Below are 22,151 nucleotides of genomic sequence, written 5' to 3'. Positions count from 1 at the left end.
TGCTGATAAACCTCACTTATGAAAAGAAAAAGAAAGAGAAATTAAAATCAGGTACTCCTTTGAGATCTAGAGTAAAAACTATGGAAGGGAAGACCCAAGTGCATTGCTGGTATTAAGTAATATACGTCAGAAAAGAAAAATAAATATTTGTCTTGGTGACTTTTCACACTCTATGATTACTGGAGAAATACTCTGATAGTAGCATAAATTCTGATAAGCAGTCGTGACTCACTTACACTGAGAAGCCACCGTAAAATAGAATTTCAAAAGATGCATAAAATGAGCACAAAACAGTTGAGGTGGACTCATGCATGAACTCATTCTAAAGTAGACTTCAGAATCATGACAGATTTTGAGCAAAGTTCTTAGTTATGCCTTATTTCTAAGATGTACTGAAGTGAATCAGACTTTAATCTTTATCTGATATTAAGCTTATTGCACACACATACACTCCATATGAATGATGAAAATTACTGTGGTGATAAATGTTCTTTTAGATGAACAGTTTAAGTGTCAGTTACATAAATTTTGAGGACAAGTTCTGATGGAAGTTTTGATGATTAAGTTCTGCGGAAACGAAATCAGAATTTGTATTAAGAATTACAGAAATAGGCATTCACTTTTCGAGTTAAGAAATCATGTTCTGATGACTGTTAAGTTCTGATATAAGTCTAAGTTCTGATATTAAACTCTGATTCTTTACTTGACTTATTTGTGGTTAAAATCTGAAATAGTCTTATTTAAAATCAGAATATGTTTGGGTGAGATATTAACGGTCAACATAATTTGGGTTAGTGGTACTCGTCTATGCATAGTAATTTTTACTTGTTTCGTGTGTGCATTAAATCCTGTTTTAAACTTTCAATGGCTCTTATTATTCTCATCAGTCTAGGGAGACGAGGTAGAATTATTTCTACCTGTAACCATTCAATTTTCCTTGCGTCTCTTGGTATTCTATTGGCTATATAAACCAACACCTCACTCCAGCCAACACATCTCTCATTTTCTCTCAATTTTTTTTTCTCTCATAAAAAACATGGTTCGTTTCAATTTAGTTCTGAACTATGACACTTTCACTATTGCGTTGAGCTGTCACTATGACACTTTCAATTTAGTTCAATTTAGTGGAGGCAGGAGTGGCATGTCACTGCCATTCCTGATGATATCTGGGACACAGTTCCCCAAGAGGTTCTCACAGACCTCTTGTTCTTCTACATGGACTATCATCGCCATCTTGAGTGTCTGGAAGAGGAACGGAGAGAAGCTCTCCGACAGCAGGAGCGAATTATTCGTCTTGCTGTTCTTTTTTTGAGAGTAGGAAGAAGAAATAATTGCAGCTATCCGTTTCTCTTCACCGTCAGCTTTGTCTGGCTTCTTAGCTTATGACTAAAGCTGTTGATGGTAGGATTTGTAGCTTAGGACAATCTTGTAATTTTAAGCATGTAATTTAAATTTCATGAAATGTATTTGCTCAATATATTAATGAAATTTTATCTTTATGCAAGATTTTATTACTGAGTCGTTTGATATTCTGATAACATTTTAAATCCTGACACTAACCATATTCTGATGACCTTTTTAGCTCTGATACAAATCAAGTTCTGATTCTGACGTGGCAGTATTTGTTTACTTGGTTTATTAATGGTCATTCTTTCATTGGTCATAATTTTACAGAATATTGGTAAGGCAGTAATAATTTATTTTTTTTAAGTAGGAACAATTTTAAAATTTAAAATAAAACTGAACGACCTTGATTAATGGGATTACTTGGTAAGTGGAACGGTTTTTCCATGAAAAACTGCATGTGATAAGTAACGATTACTGAATACCCGTGGCCATTAATTATCTTTTACTGCTACATGTCTGGCATGTGTCTCAACGGTTACTTTTTCTACCGTGTATAAGTAAAAGAGAGAAAAGATTGTAAAATCTTTTATTTACTTTCATATTTTATCTCTCTCTTTTTACTTTTATTCTCTCTCATCTACTGACAATTTTTCATACAGACATTTTCTCAAACACCTTCCAGGCAATTTTCTTTCTCACGAATTCTCATGGTACCCAAGGACATAATTTTTGATGGAGCTACGTTTCTTCCTAATAACTTCTCTGCTATTCTTAGCAAGACAGAAGCCCCATCTGAACTTCACTTCATTCAGGACTTTCTTGCTAGTTCTGATATTGGGTATGCTCTGACCGAACCCAAAGCAGTCTCTGGTACTCAAGTCCTGGAGTTCTGGAGAAGCGGTATATATGATGATGGTGGTGCTCAAGGGTCCCCAAGTATTATTTTTTCATCAGGGGAGGATGAGTATGTTGTGATATTGTCTACGGTTTGATAAGCACTGCAGTTACATGAGAACTGTGTCTATTCTACTGTTGAAGATCCAGTTCTTCAAAACATGATGGCCAGTCTGGAATATGAGAGGACATTGGCAAAGCTGGGCCAGTTGAAGAGATCTTTCATAAGGAGGGAATGGAGTTTCTTCTTTGATTGCATAACTAAAGCTTTTGCAAACAAATGGTCCAATTTTGATGCAATTCCCATATTTAGCCAACAAATCGGGTATGCTCTCATAAATCGAACTAATTTTGACTATGCAAGTGTTGTCTTAGGTTTTATTGGGGACATAATGAATGAAGATAGATCTACTATCTATTTTGCTAGATTCTGTCAGCTTATCTATAGTTTCTGTTGTGATAATAAGCCTCGAAATGCTAGTGAACTAATTTCATCATTCAGAATAGCTAAAAGAGCTTTTACTGACTTATTATCTACTGATAATAAGAAAGCTGTGTTAAGACCTGTAACATCCGGGAAATATCGTATAATTATTTATATCAATATATGATTATTATGTGAATATTATATGAATTTTGGTGAATTATCTGGTGTTTGATAATAATATTTGGATGTTTGTATGTAATAAGATGTGAGTATGTTAATTTTAATATGTCCAGAATAAAATATAGATAATTAAGGTATTTTTCTGGTAATTTTTGGAATGTTAGATGATTTTATAATTAATTATTTTCTGATTAATTATAAAAAATTATTTTATAAAGCCGGGAATCGTCCGACTTCAATCGTTTTTACGTTTTTACAACCCGAAACTCTTCCGAAAACTCCTTCCTAACCTAATCTGGTAATTCCGGATATTTTCCGTGTTTTGACTTTTTCGATCCGGATTACGGTTTGACCCGTGCGCGGCCCGGCGCAAAATTTTCGATACGACAATCATTTCGGTAAATGAACGAAACCCGTATTTTTAAAAGACGGGATATTATTATATTATTTCCGTATAAAGTATTTTATAAAAAGCCCAGTTGGGATAATTATCCAGAATTGATATCAAACCGGATCGTTATTGCAGTTACTTAGCGGCTAAGCAACTAATTTAACGATCCAAAACGATCCAGAACGATCCAATATTCCATAAATATAAATAGCCTATTTCTTATTTCGTTTATTCCGTTTATTCATTTGTAACCAGTAAAAATACCGTAAATACAGAGAAAACTCTAGAAAATCGATACGTTCCTGAGAATCAAACACACGAACGAAGGCGTTATCGAACTCCGATTCGGGCGTGCAGCATATCAAAACGAAGCTCTCGAAATCTTCTTTCTGAATCAATCATCAATTTCTGCCCAGAAATCATGGTAATTTTCTTATTTATTTATTTATATTCGAATTATTTAATAATTAAATTATGAAAATTTGTTCTTGATGTTGTTGATATGATTTGATGCTTCCATCGTGTAGATAATATTTTTCTGGTCATTTTGTTATATTATACTTCGAATTTGGAGTTTAATAACATGGTTAAATTGATGTTTGATTCTCAGATTGTTAAATTAGGGTTTATAATTGTTTGAATGTTCTTAATTAGAATTGGGAACCTTTAATTGATTGATTCTGGGTAAAATCGGAATATGTGAATAAGTTCCTTATAGTTAGAGCTTCATTTTTATGGTTAAATCATATTAATTGGTTTCGTTTTGGCTGAGATCGCGTTTTGGGCGGAGGTTCGCCGGTTTTCTTCGGGTTTAACCGGAATCGAAGCTTCGGTAGTTGTTTGATGTGATTTCTGTGTTACCTGGACGTTTGAAGGGTCGTTGAATCGACCAGGGGTGAAAATCAGGGGGAAACAACTTGTTTTGGGCCTCAACGGAGCCTCATCGGAGCTCCGGTGGTGGCCGGTTTCTGCAGAATTCAGGCGGGTCGGGCGGTGTTCTTCACCGACCCGGTTGACCCGGTTACCGACCCGTTTGGTTCTAAATAAAACCCGGTTTTGATTCCCTGAAATCCAATTGCAAATCCTGAAAGTTGTTTCTGTTTTCTTTTATTTTAAAAATTATTTAAAAATTCTGTTTTAATCTTAAAAATCTATATTTAATTTCGAAAAAAATTATTTTAAAAATCCAAAAAATTATTTTTAATTATTTAAAAATAAATCTGATTTATTTTAATTAATTTTAATTAGTTTTTAATTATTTTAGTTAATTGATTAATTTATAATTAATTGATTAATTAATTTAATTAATTATTAATTAATTATAATTGATTTAATAATTAGATTTAATTACTTAAAATAGATTTAAAAATTCCGAAAAATAGTTTCGAGCTTTAAAATATTATTTTAAATTATTTTCAAGACTCGATAATTATTATAAAATTAATTTAAAGACATATTTAGGTATTCGAACCCTATTATTTAATAATTAAATGATTCAGAGACCATTTTAATTCCGAAAAATATTCAAAAAATCATAATAAATCAACCGTTCGTCCGTTTGATACGAAACGAACGCCTCTAGACTCAGAAAAATATTTTGCTTCTATTAAAAATAATTTCGAGACCTAAATTCCTTCGTATCTAAATGACGTTTGTTGTAGGGATCATTCCGAGTCAATAATTGATTGATAAAATATTCTTTTTGACCCAATTTCAACTCTAAACATATCGAGACCTATCTTTTGACGATTCAACTTATGTGCTACATGAATTACGTGATTATGTGTTATCTGGATAATATGATTACCTGCCCTATGTGTACGTATTATGCGAATAATGAGTCAGCATGTCTTTTGAATGTTATCTGAATGAGATATGATTCTTATATATTATTATCGGGCGGGTAGACGATAGGGATAAGTGTATAGACTAGTTAATTATATATTGTCAGTTCATTGAATAGTATTATTTGTTGATGCATATAGTATGAGACGTTCAAAGCCTGATTGCGTGTAATACTGAAACGAGTGGATTTGGAATAAAGATAACCTAAGAAGGTAAATGATAAGAAAGGTCAAGTAGCTCGTCAAGGGTAGTACAGAGGCGACAGGACTGAGTGATATGTCAACTAGTTAAAGATCAGAGGGATTCTCAATTGAGGCAAGTATTCCTAACCTTTCTCCTAAAATACTGCAAATATTTATTCGCTCCTATTCTAAGTTCAGAATAGTTAATTATTTCATATTTCGCTATAATTACTCTTATTATGCCAGTTCTTTTCATTATTATTCCTATAATTCAATTGCTCTCTTGAGCAAATACCCATTCGTTCGGGTTATTTGTGAACCCTAATTTGGGATGTTTTGAAATCAAAATGATTTGATATCAAATTACTCTATGGGTTTTACCCAGACCATTGATTAATAGGCCATAGTTGCCTGGGTGCCCCATATGTTGGTTTGGTCTATGAAGTTGGGTATAGATCTGCACTATCTCCTGACTGATCAGCAGGTTATAGTGCATATGTTGGTTTCTAGTGTCCAGTCTAATTTATTGTTGATCGCCATTAACGGCATTCTCTCTCGAATGATTTTATGATTACAAAACCGGACAAAACCCTGATTCAGGAGATGAATCTGGAAATCGCTTGGCATTTTTGGATTTTAGTTAAAGGCTGATGACCGCCAATGTTTATTCACTCACTCACTTAAATTAAATCGAATTGTGTAAAATTGTTTTGAGATGTTGTCCTGAGGTTTTCTTTTGATATTAATGTTTAAAACTCAAGATATATACTTGCTGGGCATTTTTGGCTCACTCTTGCTTTTTCAATTCTTATTTCTGCCAGAAACATATAAGGATAAAAATGAATAGCTTAGATAGACAGCAGAAGATCGAGAAATCTCTGCTGCGAGAGGTTGAAGAAGTTAGAAGAATATGATTCGAGCGTTAGTTCAAAGGTATTTACAATTTTATATTAGTTGTTGTAAGTTGTAGAAGATTAGATTCTTGTTTTATACCATAACCTGTAAACGATCCAGATTCAAGGGGTTATTTATTTATTTCTTTATTTTATGTAATGATTGTGTAGTGACACCAAATCTTGACCCCGGATTTGGGTTGTTACAGTTGACATCAGAGCTACAGGTTATTGGTCACTGAAATAAGAATAGGTGAGAGTAAGATAAGAATGATAGGCCGTACAAGATAGGAAAGATCCTAGGCATATTCAGGATAAATTGAGTTGAGTACGAATTAGGGTTAGCAGATCCGATAAGGAGATGGTAAGATAGGATTGCTGAGAAAGTGTAAGGCGAATATCACAACATTATAGGTATATTAAGTTCTCAGATTCTATAGTAATGAGAAATCGACAGATCGACGGAGACTGGGTAGGTTACCCTACTTTCATGTGGTTTTAAGGAAAATGCGATTGAGTCTTGTGAGAACTTCGTGAGTTTCAGTACGATTTAACTTAGAATTAGGTAGTAAGACGAGCTCCACGCCGAAGGCAACCAGTTGATGGAAGCTCATGAAGAACCAACATTACGCGTTTCGAAAGCACCACCATTGCGAGAAGATTCTTATCACTTATCGGAAGCTGCGCACGAAACAATATTTACCTTACTAGGTATAGGTACGACTAGCAAGAAGATGCGCCCTTATCTACAGACAGAACATCGAATCGCATGAGTGGTTGTGAGCATAACGTCAAGGACGACGACAGGAATGTCAAAGATAGTACTAAACGTCAGTGTTGCGATAGAATTGCGAATACAATGATTTACGACGGCGAATGAAGTTTCTGCGACTAATAAGGGCGAGCAGAATCCAAGGAAAAGTGGAAGAGGTACCAAAGTGGAGAGACCCTTATATGGGCATTATTTTAATTAGACATTTTATTGGTAAATCAGGAAAATAGCAGGTAATTTATATAGTGATGACGACCAAATATTTGATTTTCAAAATTTTAAAATGAGTTTTCGAAAAGGATTTTTTTAATAAACTTTCAGAAAATTTTTGTACGAAATAAGTTTTACAATTTGGTCATCGAATTACTATTTATGTTCTTGTTATTTAAAACAGAAATGACTTAAAAAGATAATGGATTTAGACTTAGTGATGTTAATTCGAAGGGCCAAGTAGACCCACCAGCTGGGAGAAGATTTAAAGGTTGCTGAGAAAAATGAAAGTAAACGTTGTTTAATAAAAATCAATAATTGAATCAACCTATTAAAATATTATTTATCCAATTTATGAATTATTAGAAAAATTAACGAAATTCGTGATTAGAACGGTTAGAGGATGATTGAAGGAAATGACAGAATCTTCTTGATGATGTGCAGAAGAATCATATTTTATCGACAAAACTGAGACGTTGCGTGATCGATGGTTATTTTATGCGAAATAAATGGAATCTGAAGCAATGGTTATAAATTTTGCAAGAACGCAATTATGGTCAAATCATTACAATCTTGGACATGGAGGCATTTCCAGAAGACATTCCGAAGTTATAACGTGACCTAAATGGTGAATCTCTCATTCGACTGGTTTCTGAAGGCATAATTAGGTGGAGCGTGGAAGGTGATCAACATCGAAATTCCTCTTCTTAACATGATAGCATATATTCTTCTTGATTCTTGGATACGTATAAAGTTTCTTATGTGGATAAATCATATGAAGTGAAAACGAAAGAAAATTTATTGTATTCCTTCTGAATTGTTACTCTCCTTAAATCACTGATTTCTGATTGAGACAAACAGTGTTGTGGTATGACGCTTTGTCGAAATGATGAAGAGTCGGGTGGGATACCACCTAATCATGTGCTATATGCCATATAGTACGAAAGACTGGCCATCTTGAGTACGAATATGGTTGTCTCGTTCACATCTAAATCTTCAGTCATTTTTCTTCCTTCAATTGACTTATAGATTCTTCCAACTATTTATTGTAATTGTTATTCCTTATCCTTCTTTTCATTCAAAATCCTATTCACACACTCTCCTCTTGCGTAGAGTCTGTTCTCTGACAATTTCAAAAGAAATGAAATAGTGTGATACGTGGAATTATACAACGAACATATTTACGACTGCAAATCGATAAATGGTGGACATCTGCGAGCAAGGAAAATAGATGCACTGACAAATATGGACGTGGCGAAGACATCAAGTCAGGCAGTGGTTCGTGTTACGAGGATCTCATCAGTACGATAGATTGTGGTAACATGACGCACATCAAATCAGAGGTTCTCGACGTGAAATGAATCGTTAGTGAACCATAATAATTAGATCAATTACAAAATAAGGAAGTAAGTTGTGTACGTCAGACGGAGCAAACGAGTATCGGGACGACAATCAAAGATAAAGAAAATTCTGAACAATTACTCAGACATGCAATTACTACGTGAAACATCCCTTCATCGCGGGAAGATATTTGTCGTGAAGATTCAAGATGGAAGAAATCTTAAATGTAATCAGACTGCGAACGTGCTCTTCAAGAAATTGTGAAATTCTCTAACTTGCATAAATAAGTGATGGTGAGTTCAATGTTTATACCCGGGTTAGTGACGGAAGTTTGATGCGAAACCATAAGTGGAGATGAAGCAATGGTGATTCGACGATGAAACCTTTTAAGAAATAACGATATAATGATTAAGGTTATACCAGATTGCGACGATAGAAATGAAAACCGTGTGTGGTTACTAAAAGATAGACAAATTAGTTAATGAAATTAAGTGCATATCGTCAACAATAGATGATTGGTGTGACCAATGGAAGGATGCAGTATACTTTTAAGAGTAACTATACGCAATTAGTAACGGCAATAAATAATTCAAAATACTCGCGAAATAAAATTTTGTAATATTCTGAAAGAATTGAGAAAAGAGTGGTTATATTAATCCTTGTTGATTTAAAGACCTTAGGTCTCATTTCAAAAGATATATGTTATTCCAGTTAATCATACCTATACTAATCAGAAGGATATAGTTCGAGCTATGGTGGATGGATGAATTTGGTTAATAGAAATGGATGGATGTGATTGTAGATGATTTGGAAGATTGATGGTTTCGGCTTGAGTCCGACTGGTAGTCAATGGTATAGGGGAGGTGCTGCCCAAATTTTCAGAAATTACCCTACATTTAAGGATAAAGGAGTGTGTTCTCGCTCCCAGTTGTACTCCAAATGGTTGTGATTTTGGTTCTTGAGAAAGAATGTTATGATCGAACTGACTTTATATAATTGGTCTTTGATTCTAGTTAGCTAGTCTTCACTTGGTTTAAGTGATCGGTTAAAAGAGTTAATTGATCAACTTTACCAACTAACGGTTAGTTAAATAGAGATCGATTCCAATTAGATTAAGTCAAGCTTTAACATGATTTTCAGATCCAAAATCAAAATGGTTGGTAAGTTAAAGGAAGTGATGGCATTAGCAGGAATCGAAAGTTTAGTAGAATTAGCATGATGTTACCACGGACATGTGCGAGATTTTATCTAGATGAATATGCTTTTTTCGATAAACAAGAGGAACAGAAAGTAATTGGTATATGTCAGTAAAAAGAATATTTTCAAGAACTGAAGGTTCAAGATAAAGCAAAGAGGTTCTATTATCTGAAATAGCATTCCCGGAAGGACTGAAAAGTATAACCCTATCGAATGGCGATTGAATAAAAGTTTTCGAAAGCTCGTAAATCTAAGTATCTAAGGTACACTAACAAAGTATTCATGTGAATTTGGGAAGAAGAAGATCAATTGAGGGAAAGTCAAATACGCGAACTGCGATGATTTAAGCAAGGCTAAGGAAATAGCTATCGATGAAATTTGCTAATTTTGTTTGTAAGAATTTAAATATTATAAATAAAAGCCTTTTATTAATTTCAGAAATGACTTAGCTAATAATGCATATATCAATGTTATCAAGAAAAAGACATTCTTATGTTAGAAGAGTTAATGAGTAATGAGAATGAAGAACTAAATAAGAAAAGAAGTGGAATCAAAAGAATGATAAAGAAATGTTATAAGATAATCCAGGATATATGTTGTGAACATCAGTTATGCCAGAACTAATAGGAGAATGAAGTAAAACACCGGAAGTTGAAGAAAAAGAATTTTATTTAAAGAATGCATGTAAGCAGGGAAGATTAAACAACAGTATTTGTGGCAAACTATTAGAGAAGAATGATACGATAAATCTCATATCGGAGTTCTCCGTAATTAAAGTGAAGTCCCGAAGATTCTAACGGATGATTTACCAAGGTTACCTCGTAAAATGAGGTAAGAATTTTCGTCGGTTACTGTACGAGTCGAGCTGGTGTCAAAAGCCCTGTATCGTATAACCCAGTAGAAATAAGATATTAAGTTAAGGAAAACTTCAGAAATATGGAATGAAAAGACTAATGAAATAAAAGGGGTACTTCGCGCTACACACAAAAGTGATCATGGAGAAAAGTGAAGGGACTTATGAAGTCACGCATCGATTATCAGAAATTGCAAGTTTGAAGATTAAGTGAACATAATGTACCAGGAATAATTGGATAGTGTAATTGTATTTATTGATAACATCCTCGCCCATTCAAGAACTAAGGAAGACCAAGTTTAACACCTGAAGATATACATGCGAAGGGTGAGAGATTAGCAACTGCGTTCGAAGCTTCAAAGGTATGAACTTTGGTTATAATTAATTATGAGCTACGAAAGTATGGTTAATTACCAACCAAGCAAGATCTATTCAGAAAAAGGTGCCTTGAGAAGAAAAGAAAGAGTGAATATCACTAAGATTGCAGGGGAATGCATAAAGGGATAGGAAAAGTTAGAAATTGAGAGCAGGTTTGATCCGACTCCTGGAATATACTGACACTTATTTTGTTGTTAAATATCAAAGCTGGTATTAATATAGATAATTGGTGTTGACTTCAGTATGGAATGTTGTTAGCATCAAAGTTCATATTGATATCTAATTTGATATGACAACAAAAATTAGTATTAGTACCAAGAGTTCGGTTTTGAATAAAGTTATGGTTCATTCTATTCCAAATTAATATTCCATTTAAAGAGTAAAAGATTTCACTCGATGAATATACTTGTTAATAATTAAAAAGAAATTGAAAAATACTACAAAATGGTGAGTTAAATGCGATGGTCGAGATTGCCTTTTTAATTGTTAGTTTTAATAGATTCAAAACATTTCGAAGCATTAAACGCCATGAGTATAGTATATCGGGCGGATACGGAGTGAAAGTACAAGAAACCAACTAAAGGTTCTCGAATACGATTAAAAACAATTATAGGCCAGATTAATCAAACAGAAGGAGACGCGAGAAGTAAAGTCGAACAGTCAGGAAAATGAAAGGTGCATAATCGCAAATTGTTAAAATTAGAAAGAAAATCAGATTGGTATAACTCAAGTTAGTCCATCAAGACAATGAGATAGATAGAACGGTTACGAATGAGCTGACCCTGTTGTTACAGGCATAACGAGTTCATAAGATGTTTAAATATATATGGCTGAGAAAGGTAATTTAGCTCCCTACGTATAAAATGAAGGGTGATTCAGGTTATGTGAGTAACTGACAGATTTAATGTCAGTGAAAGACCGTTGAATTGTGATTAAAATAATGAGACCGAGGAATTATAGAAAAGGTACTTGGGGAATATCATAGTCAACGTCAGAAAGCCAATGCGCCCCGGTTCCAGTGCATCATTTATAAATGAAGAAGAAGATTACAGGAACGGTTAAAAAGCCTCCAGTGCGATGGGAAGTGATTACAAATTAGATTATTTGAATGAAGAAACATACGAGGACGAGATTCAACACCGAGTAACAATTGGAAATGCACATAGGCACGAGTTACTAGAATTAGAAAGAAAAAGAGAATTAAGATGTGTTATGTTGTTCCTCCTAAGTAGTAAATAGACATGATAAGCAGAAGTGAGTTGGCTTCACCGTTACCCATACAGCGCATTCATAAGGCGTTTATCTGTATATATTCAGAAGGAGTAGGTTAGCTCCATTATATATAGGAGATGGAGAGTTGAATTGAGTTATGCAAGCAATAAATAGAATATGATGTTAGCGAGAGGCTATAAAGGAAAGATTGGTATTATACGTTAAAGTTATGAAAAATTATGAGGTTGAGAGATTAACCTGAGAAAATGAAAGTTATATACTTGAAAAGTATTAGTATTATTCCTTAGCGTGATTCTGAGGACAGAATCCTTTTAAGGGGGGAAGGATGTAACATCCGGGAAATATCGTATAATTATTTATATCAATATATGATTATTATGTGAATATTATATTAATTTTGGTGAATTATCTGGTGTTTGATAATAATATTTGGATGTTTGTATGTAATAAGATGTGAGTATGTTAATTTTAATATGTCCAGAATAAAATATAGATAATTAAGATATTTTTCTGGTAATTTTTGGAATGTTAGATGATTTTATAATGATTTATGAATTATTAATTATTTTCTGATTAATTATAAAAAATTATTTTATAAAGCCGGGAATCGTCCGACTTCAATCGTTTTTACGTTTTTACAACCCGAAACTCTTCCGAAAACTCCTTCCTAACCTAATCTGGTAATTTCGGACATTTTCCGTGTTTTGACTTTTTCGATCCGGATTACGGTTTAACCCTTGCGCGGCCCGGCGCAAAATTTTCGATACGACAATCATTTCGGTAAATGAACGAAACCCGTATTTTCAAAAGACGGGATATTATTATATTATTTCCGTATAAAGTATTTTATAAAAAGCCCAGTTGGGATAATTATCCAGAATTGATATCAAACCGGATCGTTATTGCAGTTACTTAGCGGCTAAGCAACTAATTTAACAATCCAAAACGATCCAGAACGATCCAATATTCCATAAATATAAATAGCCTATTTCTTATTTCGTTTATTCCGTTTATTCATTTGCAACCAGTAAAAATACCGTAAATACAGAGAAAACTCTAGAAAACCGATACGTTCCTGAGAATCAAACACATGAACGAAGGCGTTTTATCGAACTCCGATTCGGGCGTGCAGCATATTAAAATGAAGCTCTCGAAATCTTCTTTCTGAATCAATCATCAATTTCTGCCCAGAAATCATGGTAATTTTCTTATTTATTTATTTATATTCGAATTATTTAATAATTAAATTATGAAAATTTGTTCTTGATGTTGTTGATATGATTTGATGCTTCCATCGTGTAGATAATATTTTTCTGGTCATTTTGGTATATTATACTTCGAATTTGGAGTTTAATAACATGGTTAAATTGATGTTTGATTCTCAGATTGTTAAATTAGGGTTTATAATTGTTTGAATGTTCTTAATTAGAATTGGGAACCTTTAATTGATTGATTCTGGGTAAAATCGGAATATGTGAATAAGTTCCTTATAGTTAGAGCTTCATTTTCATGGTTAAATCATATTAATTGGTTTCGTTTTGGCTGAGATCGCGTTTTGGGCGGAGGTTCGCCGATTTTCTTCGGGTTTAACCGGAATCGAAGCTTCGGTAGTTGTTTGATGTGATTTCTGTGTTACCTGGACGTTTGAAGGGTCGTTGAATTAACCAGGGGTAAAAATCAGGGGGAAACAACTTGTTTTGGGCCTCAACGGAGCCTCATCGGAGCTCCGGTGGTGGCTGGTTTCTGCATAATTCAGGCGGGTCGGGCGGTGTTCTTCACCGACCCGGTTGACCCGGTTACCGACCCGTTTGGTTCTAAATAAAACCCGGTTTTGATTCCCTGAAATCCAATTGCAAATCCTGAAAGTTGTTTCTGTTTTCTTTTATTTTAAAAATTATTTTAAAATTCTGTTTTAATCCTAAAAATCTATATTTAATTTTGAAAAAAATTATTTTATAAATCCAGAAATTTATTTTTAATTATATAAAAATAAATCTGATTTATTTTAATTAATTTTAATTAGTTTTTAATTATTTTAATTAATTGATTAATTTATAATTAATTGATTAATTAATTTAATTAATTATTAATTAATTTTAATTGATTTAATAATTATATTTAATTACTTAAAATTGATTTAAAAATTCCGAAAAATAGTTTCGAGCTTTAAAATATTATTTTAAATTATTTTCAAGACTCGATAATTATTATAAAATTAATTTAAAGACATATTTAGGTATTCGAACCCTATTATTTAATGATTAAATGATTCGGAGACCATTTTAATTCCGAAAAATGTTCAAAAATTCATAATAAATCAACCGTTCGTCCGTTTGATACGAAACGAACGCCTCTAGACTCAGAAAAATATTTTGCTTCTATTAAAAATAATTTCGAGACCTAAATTCCTTCGTATCTAAATGACGTTTGTTGTAGGGATCATTCCGAGTCAATAATTGATTGATAAAATATTTTTTTTGACCCAATTTCAACTCTAAACATATCGAGACCTATCTTTTGACGATTCAACTTATGTGCTACATGAATTACATGATTATGTGTTATCTGGATAATATGATTACCTGCCCTATGTGTACGTATTATGCAAATAATGAGTCAGCATGTCTTTTGAATGTTATCTGAATGAGATGTGATTCTTATATATTATTATCGGGCGGGTAGACGATAGGGATAAGTGTATAGACTACTTAATTATATATTGTCAGTTCATTGAATAGTATTATTTGTTGATGCATATAGTATGAGACGTTCAAAGCCTGATTGCGTGTAATACTGAAACGAGTGGATTTGGAATAAAGATAACCTAAGAAGGTAAATGATAAGAAAGGTCAAGTAGCTCGGCAAGGGTAGTATAGAGGCGACAGGACTGAGTGATATGTCAACTAGTTAAAGATCAGAGGGATTCTCAATTGAGGCAAGTATTCCTAACCTTTCTCCTAAAATACTGCAAATATTTATTCGCTCCTATTCTAAGTTCAGAATAGTTAATTGTTTCATATTTCACTACAATTACTCTTATTATGCCAGTTCTTTTCATTATTGTTCCTATAATTCAATTGCTCTCTTGAGCAAATACCCATTCGTTCGGGTTATTTGCGAACCCTAATTTGGGATGTTTTGAAATCAAAATGATTTGATATCAAAATACTCTACGGGCTGGATGGTTACTATACGGGCTGGGTTTTACCCAGACCATTGATTAATAGGCCATAGTTGCCTGGGTGCCCCATATGTTGGTTGGGTCTATTCAGTTGGGTATAGATCCGCACTATCTCCTGATTGATCAGTAGGTTATAGTACATATGTTGGTTTCTAGTGTCCAGTCTAATTTATTGTTGATCGCCATTAACGGCATTCTCTCTCAAATGATTTTATGATTCCAAAACCGGATAAAACCCTGATTCAGGAGATGAATCGGGAAATTGCTTGGCATTTTTGGATTTTAGTTAAAGGCTGATGACCGCCAATGTTTATTCACTCACTCACTTAAATTAAATCGAATTGTGTAAACTTGTTATGAGATGTTGTCCTGAGGTTTTCTTTTGATATTAATGTTTGAAACTCAAGATATATACTTGCTGGGCATTTTTGGCTCACTCTTGCTTTGTCAATGCTTATTTCTGCCAGAAACAAATAAGGATAAAAATGAATAGCTTAGATAGACAGCAGAAGATCGAGAAATCTCCGCTGCGAGAGGTTGAAGAAGTTAGAAGAATATGATTCGAGCGTTAGTTCAAAGGTATTTACAATTTTATATTAGTTGTTGTAAGTTGTAGAAGATTAGATTCTTGTTTCATATCATAACCTGTAAACGATCTGGATTCAAGGGGTTATTTATTTATTTCTTTATTTTATGTAATGATTGTGTAGTGACACCAAATCTTGACCCCGGATTTGGGTTGTTACAGTTGACATCAGAGCTACAGGTTATTGGTCACTGAAATAAGAATAGGTTAGAGTAAGATAGGAATGATAGGCCGTACAAGATAGGAAAGATCCTAGGCATATTCAAGATAAATTGAGTTGAGTACGAATTAGGGTTAGCAGATCCAATAAGAAGATGGTAAGATAGGATTGCTGAGAAAGTGTAAGGCGAATATCACAACATTATAGGTATATTGAGTTCTCAGATTTTATAGTGATGAGAAATCGACAAATCGACGGAGACTGGGTAGGTTACCCTACTTTCATGTGGTTTTAAGGAAAATGTGATTGAGTCTTGTGAGAACTTCGTGAGTTTCATACGATTTAATTTAGAATTAGGTAGTAAGACGAGCTCCACGCCGAAGGCAACCAGTTGATGGAAGCTGATGAAGAACCAACATTGCGCGTTTCAAAGGCACCGCCGTTGCGAGAAGATTCTTATCACTTATCGGAAGCTGCGCATGGAACAATATTTACCTTACTAGGTATAGGTACGACTAGCAAGAAAATGCGCCCTTATCTACAGACAGAACATCGAATCGCATGAGTGGTTGTGAGCATAACGTCAAGGACGACGACAGGAATGTCAAAGGAGGACGACAGGAATGTCAAAGATAGTACTAAACGTCAGTGTTGCGATAGAATTGTGAATACAATGATTTACGACGGTGAATGAAGTTTCTGCGACTAATAAGGGCGAGCAGAATCCAAGTGATGCTGATAACCAGGGGCCAAGTGATGAAATTGACATATATAACTTGGAAGTGCCTCAGGTTTTGTATCTAGAAGCTCCATCAACTCAAGTCACTCCACCAACAACACCAATTCCTGATGCTGATTTTAATCCAAAATTGCCTACAACACCTTCTCTGCATCTAGATACTGAAGATCAGATTTTAGGTGAGCATCAAAATATGGATGTTGATCGTAACTTAGTTGGAGATCTTCCCTTAGAGGATGATGTTGAAGCCTCCATAGCTTCTCATACTGTTCTTTTATCAGAGGATGCTGAAGATGTTGACTCTGTAAGTGCTGAAGCTGCAAATATTGATGCTACTGGTAATGCTGCTACAAATTTAGATGCAGATGCAGCTGGTCCTTCTGGACATGCACCTCTACAAGCTCCTTCAAAAGCTGAGATAGTCAAAAAGTTTGTTATAGGGGAAGCACCAGTACCTTGGAGTGAAACTCCTAGAGGACAGGAGTGGACTAAGGAGTGGAACACAGTTACCTTTGTCCCTACTGAAAAGATTCTTGCTGATCACTTGGAAAAAGTTGATGAGATGCTAGTCAATGATGATTTCAAGACACGGTTAAGAGTTACTGTACTTAGTACAAGGCACCTTCAAGGTCAACACTCTGTAACTCAGGCCAAGGTGGACAAGATTCAAGAAACCTTAAATCAGCAAGATACAGTTATCAAGTTAGACAAGAAAAGGTTTTTCAAACCTTCCTTTGACAAAATTACCAACATTGAGCAACTCCAAGAAAAGCAACAGTCTCAGATTGATGAAATTTTGAAAAATCAAGCTTCTCAGCAATCTCAACTCAATGAGATCCAATCCTCAGTGGAATTGCTTCTCTCTCTTCTTTTACCTGCTGATGCCAAAAAGGGGGAGAAAGTAATTAAGTCCAAATGTAAATCTTTTAAGACACTGAAGAAAAAGGATGATGGTTATGACCCGGGAAACTCTGGAATGGGTGGAGGTCATGGTCAAGGTGGAGGTCTCTCATCAAGTAGAACTGGAATTACAAGTCATAATACAAGTTCTGATACTGGGAGAAGAATAACTTCTGATACTGGTAAAAGGATAAGTTCTGATGAACTGTTGGAACTTGATGAAGAAATTTCAAGACAGTTATTTCTGAAAGAAAATCCAGGAATGGACTTTGAGAGTCTAATGGAAGAAGAAGCTAGACTTAAGTTAGAAAAAGTCAACTCCAAATCTGAAGCTTCTGTTGTTAAAAAGAAACTTCCTACGGCTAAAGGCATTGTGATAAAAGAAAGGACAAATCATGTGGCAACTAAAGCCAAATCGTAATTGCAGATAGATCCAAGGTCCAAGGGCAAAGAAAAAGTTGGTGAACCTGTAAAGGTTTATGTGCCTCCTATGGATGAAGAAATTTTTAATGAAGATGCTAATCTTACTCTGACTTCAAGGAAGATTTCTAAGACAACCTCTTACATGGCTCAAGTTGTTCAGAGTCAAGATATAGTTAGTTCTGATATAACAATGAAGCTAGCAACCTCTGACATAGCTCAAGTTGGCTTGATATCAGAAGATAAGTCAAAAGAAACCTCTGACATTGCTCATGTTAAATCCTCAAAGTTACTCCTACCAGGATTCACTAAAGCCAAACAGACTCAACCTTTGAAAACTGCAGCAAGTGGTTTTGAAGCAAGAGTGGTTACTGGAAAGGAAGCAAGAGATAAATCTGGAATGGGTAGTGTTGATGAAAGAAGAGTGCAGAACACAACCAATGATCCAACTTTCTTAAGTGAACCAGGTATTGGAGCAACTCCTGAAAGATTGAATCAACTTGAATCTGTACAGATGGTCTACCATACCTTCTTGAAAGAACACATTTTGTTATATTTCATGACATATGGAAGGGTTTACCATATAAGGGAAAATGCTATACCACTGAAGTATTTTGAGGAATTAGAACATGTTTTATTCTTACTTCAAGTGAAGGACAGATTAACAGAAAGTGTTGCAAATTATTTGAAGACTCAATATCAGAGACAGAATAAGCTTTATTCTGTGAAGTCTGACAGCATATACTGTCCCAAGTACAGAGATCACAAAGGTGATATTGTTGATATGAAGCCTAATACTGCAAAGATCAGAACATATCTTAGTATTAAGGGACTTGAATTCAATCTAGAGTCTGACAAAGCCTATGTCATAAGACTAGATCAGGAGTTGAGAAAAGCAAAAATTAATGATCTCATATATGCTATCTTCCGAACTGGTGAAGATATTGCAGAGCTTAAAGATGCTAAAAGGAGGATAATTGATGAACTCAGATATGCTGAGAGATGTTTGTTAAAGAACTATCTCAGAACAACTCCAGATATCGAAGAGATCAGAAAGTGAAGCGAAGTCAAGATCTACAACTGCTCAAATTCTGATATGTATACAGACTGAAGTTGTTATCAGAAGTTAAAGTTGGTAAAGCTTTAAGGACTGTAAGTTGTAGTTATCTAGTCAAATTTTCATGCATTTGTACTTAATATTTTTGACATCATCAAATATCTGTTGAACTTGTATGTTATGCTAATTTACAAGTTGAGGGAGATTGTTAGATATATTTGATAATGTCATGTCTAATATGATTTGTGTTTAGTTTTCAGATCTTACTTAAACAGGACAAATCAATACTTAACTGGAAATCAACACTTATACTGAAGTCAGAACTTAAGTTATCAGTACTTAAGGTTCAGGAGATATTTATCAGGAGATAATATCAGGACTTAAAGGAAACTTTCAGATAAGGAAGGCGGCTGATTGAAAGGAAAGAAGATCAAGACAAACGCAAGAATAGATATGCATGAAGAAGGAATTTTATGAAGAATATAATACTTGGAAGAAAAGATAACTGGTTGATATATTTTAGGAAGTAGAATTATATTCCATATCAATTAACGATTATCTTGTAACTGTGTAATATATAAACACAGAGATAGGGTTTACACTATAAGTGTTATAATTATCGAGAATATTATTCATTGTAACCCTAGCAGCTCTCGTGATATTTTGTTCATCACTGAGAGAGGAAAGTTCTACATTGTAACAGATTTAAATAAAGTTTGTTTTCTGTTACTTGTGTTCTTTAAATTCGATTTGATTGTGCTATACACTGTATTCAACCCCCTTCTACAGTATGTGTGACCTAACAGGGTTCATCGGTTACAATCAGATCAAGATACATAAGGATGGCATTCCAAAGATATCATTCATCACTGACTTTGGTATTTTTTATTATCTTGTTATGGCATTTGGTCTTAAGAATGTAGGAGCTACACATCAAAGGTTGGTAAACAAGATCTTTACAGATCTTATTGGGAAAACTATGGAAGTATATGTAGATGACATGTTAGTCAAGAGTCTTGTAAAGACTGATCATATATCCCATTCGAGGGAAGCTTTTGAAATCTCGAGATACAATAAAATCATGTTAAATCCTGCCAAGTGTGCTTTTGGAGTTGTATCTGGAAAATTTTTAGGATTGATGGTCTTTAATAGGGGAATGATGGACAATCAGACAAGATAAAGGCCATCTTAGACATGGAACCTCCACGTTCCATAATGGATGTTCAGATACTTACTAGAAGGGTTGCAGCTTTGGGACGTTTCATATCTAAGTCCGGGGACAAGTGCTTACCATTCTTTAAAGCTTTGAAAAAAGTAAAAGATTTTTCCTGGACTAATGAAAGTCAAGAGGCGTTTGAGGAGTTGAAGAAAAAAATGGTTCAAGCCCTACTGTTGGTTAAACCAGTCCTAAATGAAACTTTGTACTTATATTTGGCTATTTCAGAGAACGCCTTGAGTGCTGTGTTGGTAAAGGAGGACCTCAAAGTTCAAAAACCCGTATACTATGTCAGCAAAATTCTGCATGGAGCCGAGCTGAACTATTCCAATATAGGAAAATTTGCTTTAGCTTTGGTTATGGCTTTAAGGATTTTGTGTTCCTATTTACAAGCCCATAAGATTGAGGTATTGACGAATTAGCCTCTGAGAAACATTATTCACAGTCCGAAGACCAGCGGAAGGCTAATTAAATAGGTCATTGAGCTCGGGGAATTTGATATCAGATATAAGCCTCGAACGGCGATCAAAGCTCAGGCTCTGGCTGACTTCGTGGTCGAATGTACCATTGACAACCAAGAAGTCCGGGGGCAAGTAGATGAAAAAGATACGACCCAAGGCGAGGGAGGAGAGAAGAAGATCGAGAACAAGGTGTTCTGGATTCTCTATTTTGATGGGGCATCAAAAACAAATTTGAGTGGAGCTGGTTTAGTTTTGCAAAATCCTGATAGATTCCTTATTAAGTATGCCATGAAGTTAGATTTCCCCACTACAAACAATGAAGCAGAATATGAAGCCTTGATAGCTAGTTTGGGCCTTGCTAGAATATTGAGAGTTAAAAACTCAGAAGTTTGTCAAGATTAAAAATTGGTGGTATCACAAGTTAATGGAGAATTCGAGGCCAAAGATGAAACCATGGCTAGATATGTACGACTTGTAAGAGCTGTGATGACTCAGTTTGATAAATGTCATGTCGAATACATCCCGAGGGAGGAGAATTTTAAGGCAGATTCACTATCAAAATTCGCCTCTTCTGAGATCGAGAATAGTTCTGCAGTGTATACTTTCATGTTTTGAAGAAAAGGAGCATTGATGTTAAGCTGGTTGCCCCTATCGGGATTGGAAAATCTTGGACAGATTCCACTAAGGCTTATCTACAAACCGGATGGTTCTCTAGAGATGTAGCGGAGGCGTAAAAATTATCTGTACGAGCCTGAGATATTCTTTGATTGATGAAACTCTTTATAAAAGATCATTTGTAATTCCTTATTTAAGGTGTCTCAGGCCCGATGAGGCCCGACTTGCTGTGGAAGAGGTACATGAACGCATATATGGCCAACACTTGGGGGGCATGACCTTAGCTCACAAGATTACTCGTTTAGGCTTTTATTGGCCAGAGATGATCTGATGCCAAAGATTATGTGAAGAGATGTGATCGTTTTCTGAAACATGCCCCAGTAGTAAGGCAGCCACCAGAAATGCTGACCTCCATAAACACCCCTATCTTGTTTTTATGCGGGGGATGGATATTCTTGGACCGTTCCCAATGGCTACAGCCCAAAGGAAATTTTTAATTATAGTGATTACTTTACTAAGTGGATCGAAGCCAAGCCATTGGACAAGATTATAACCAAACAAGTTACCCAATTCTTGTGGGAAAATATAATGTGTAGAGATGGAATTCCTCGTATCTTGGTCACTGATAATGGAACATAATTCAACAACGAGGAGTTCAAGAAGTATTGTGAAG

The 22,151-nt window shown here is 34.6% G+C and overlaps 1 protein-coding gene across 1 annotated transcript; it reads left to right on the top strand.

Moving 5' to 3' along the window:
* Positions 1-20,380: 20,380 nt before the first annotated feature.
* Positions 20,381-21,265, top strand: LOC141695406 (uncharacterized). The gene is made up of 2 exons (XM_074499653.1): positions 20,381-20,809; positions 20,879-21,265. Exons 1-2 carry the CDS (start codon positions 20,381-20,383, stop codon positions 21,263-21,265), a joined length of 816 nt encoding a protein of 271 aa, XP_074355754.1.
* Positions 21,266-22,151: the final 886 nt, after the last annotated feature.

This window comes from Apium graveolens, chromosome 11, assembly GCF_009905375.1.
Source record: "Apium graveolens cultivar Ventura chromosome 11, ASM990537v1, whole genome shotgun sequence".
In the NCBI taxonomy this organism is placed as follows: Eukaryota; Viridiplantae; Streptophyta; class Magnoliopsida; order Apiales; family Apiaceae; genus Apium; species Apium graveolens.
Note: the sequence above shows the minus strand (reverse complement) of the source record. Positions and strands in the feature narration are given on the sequence as shown.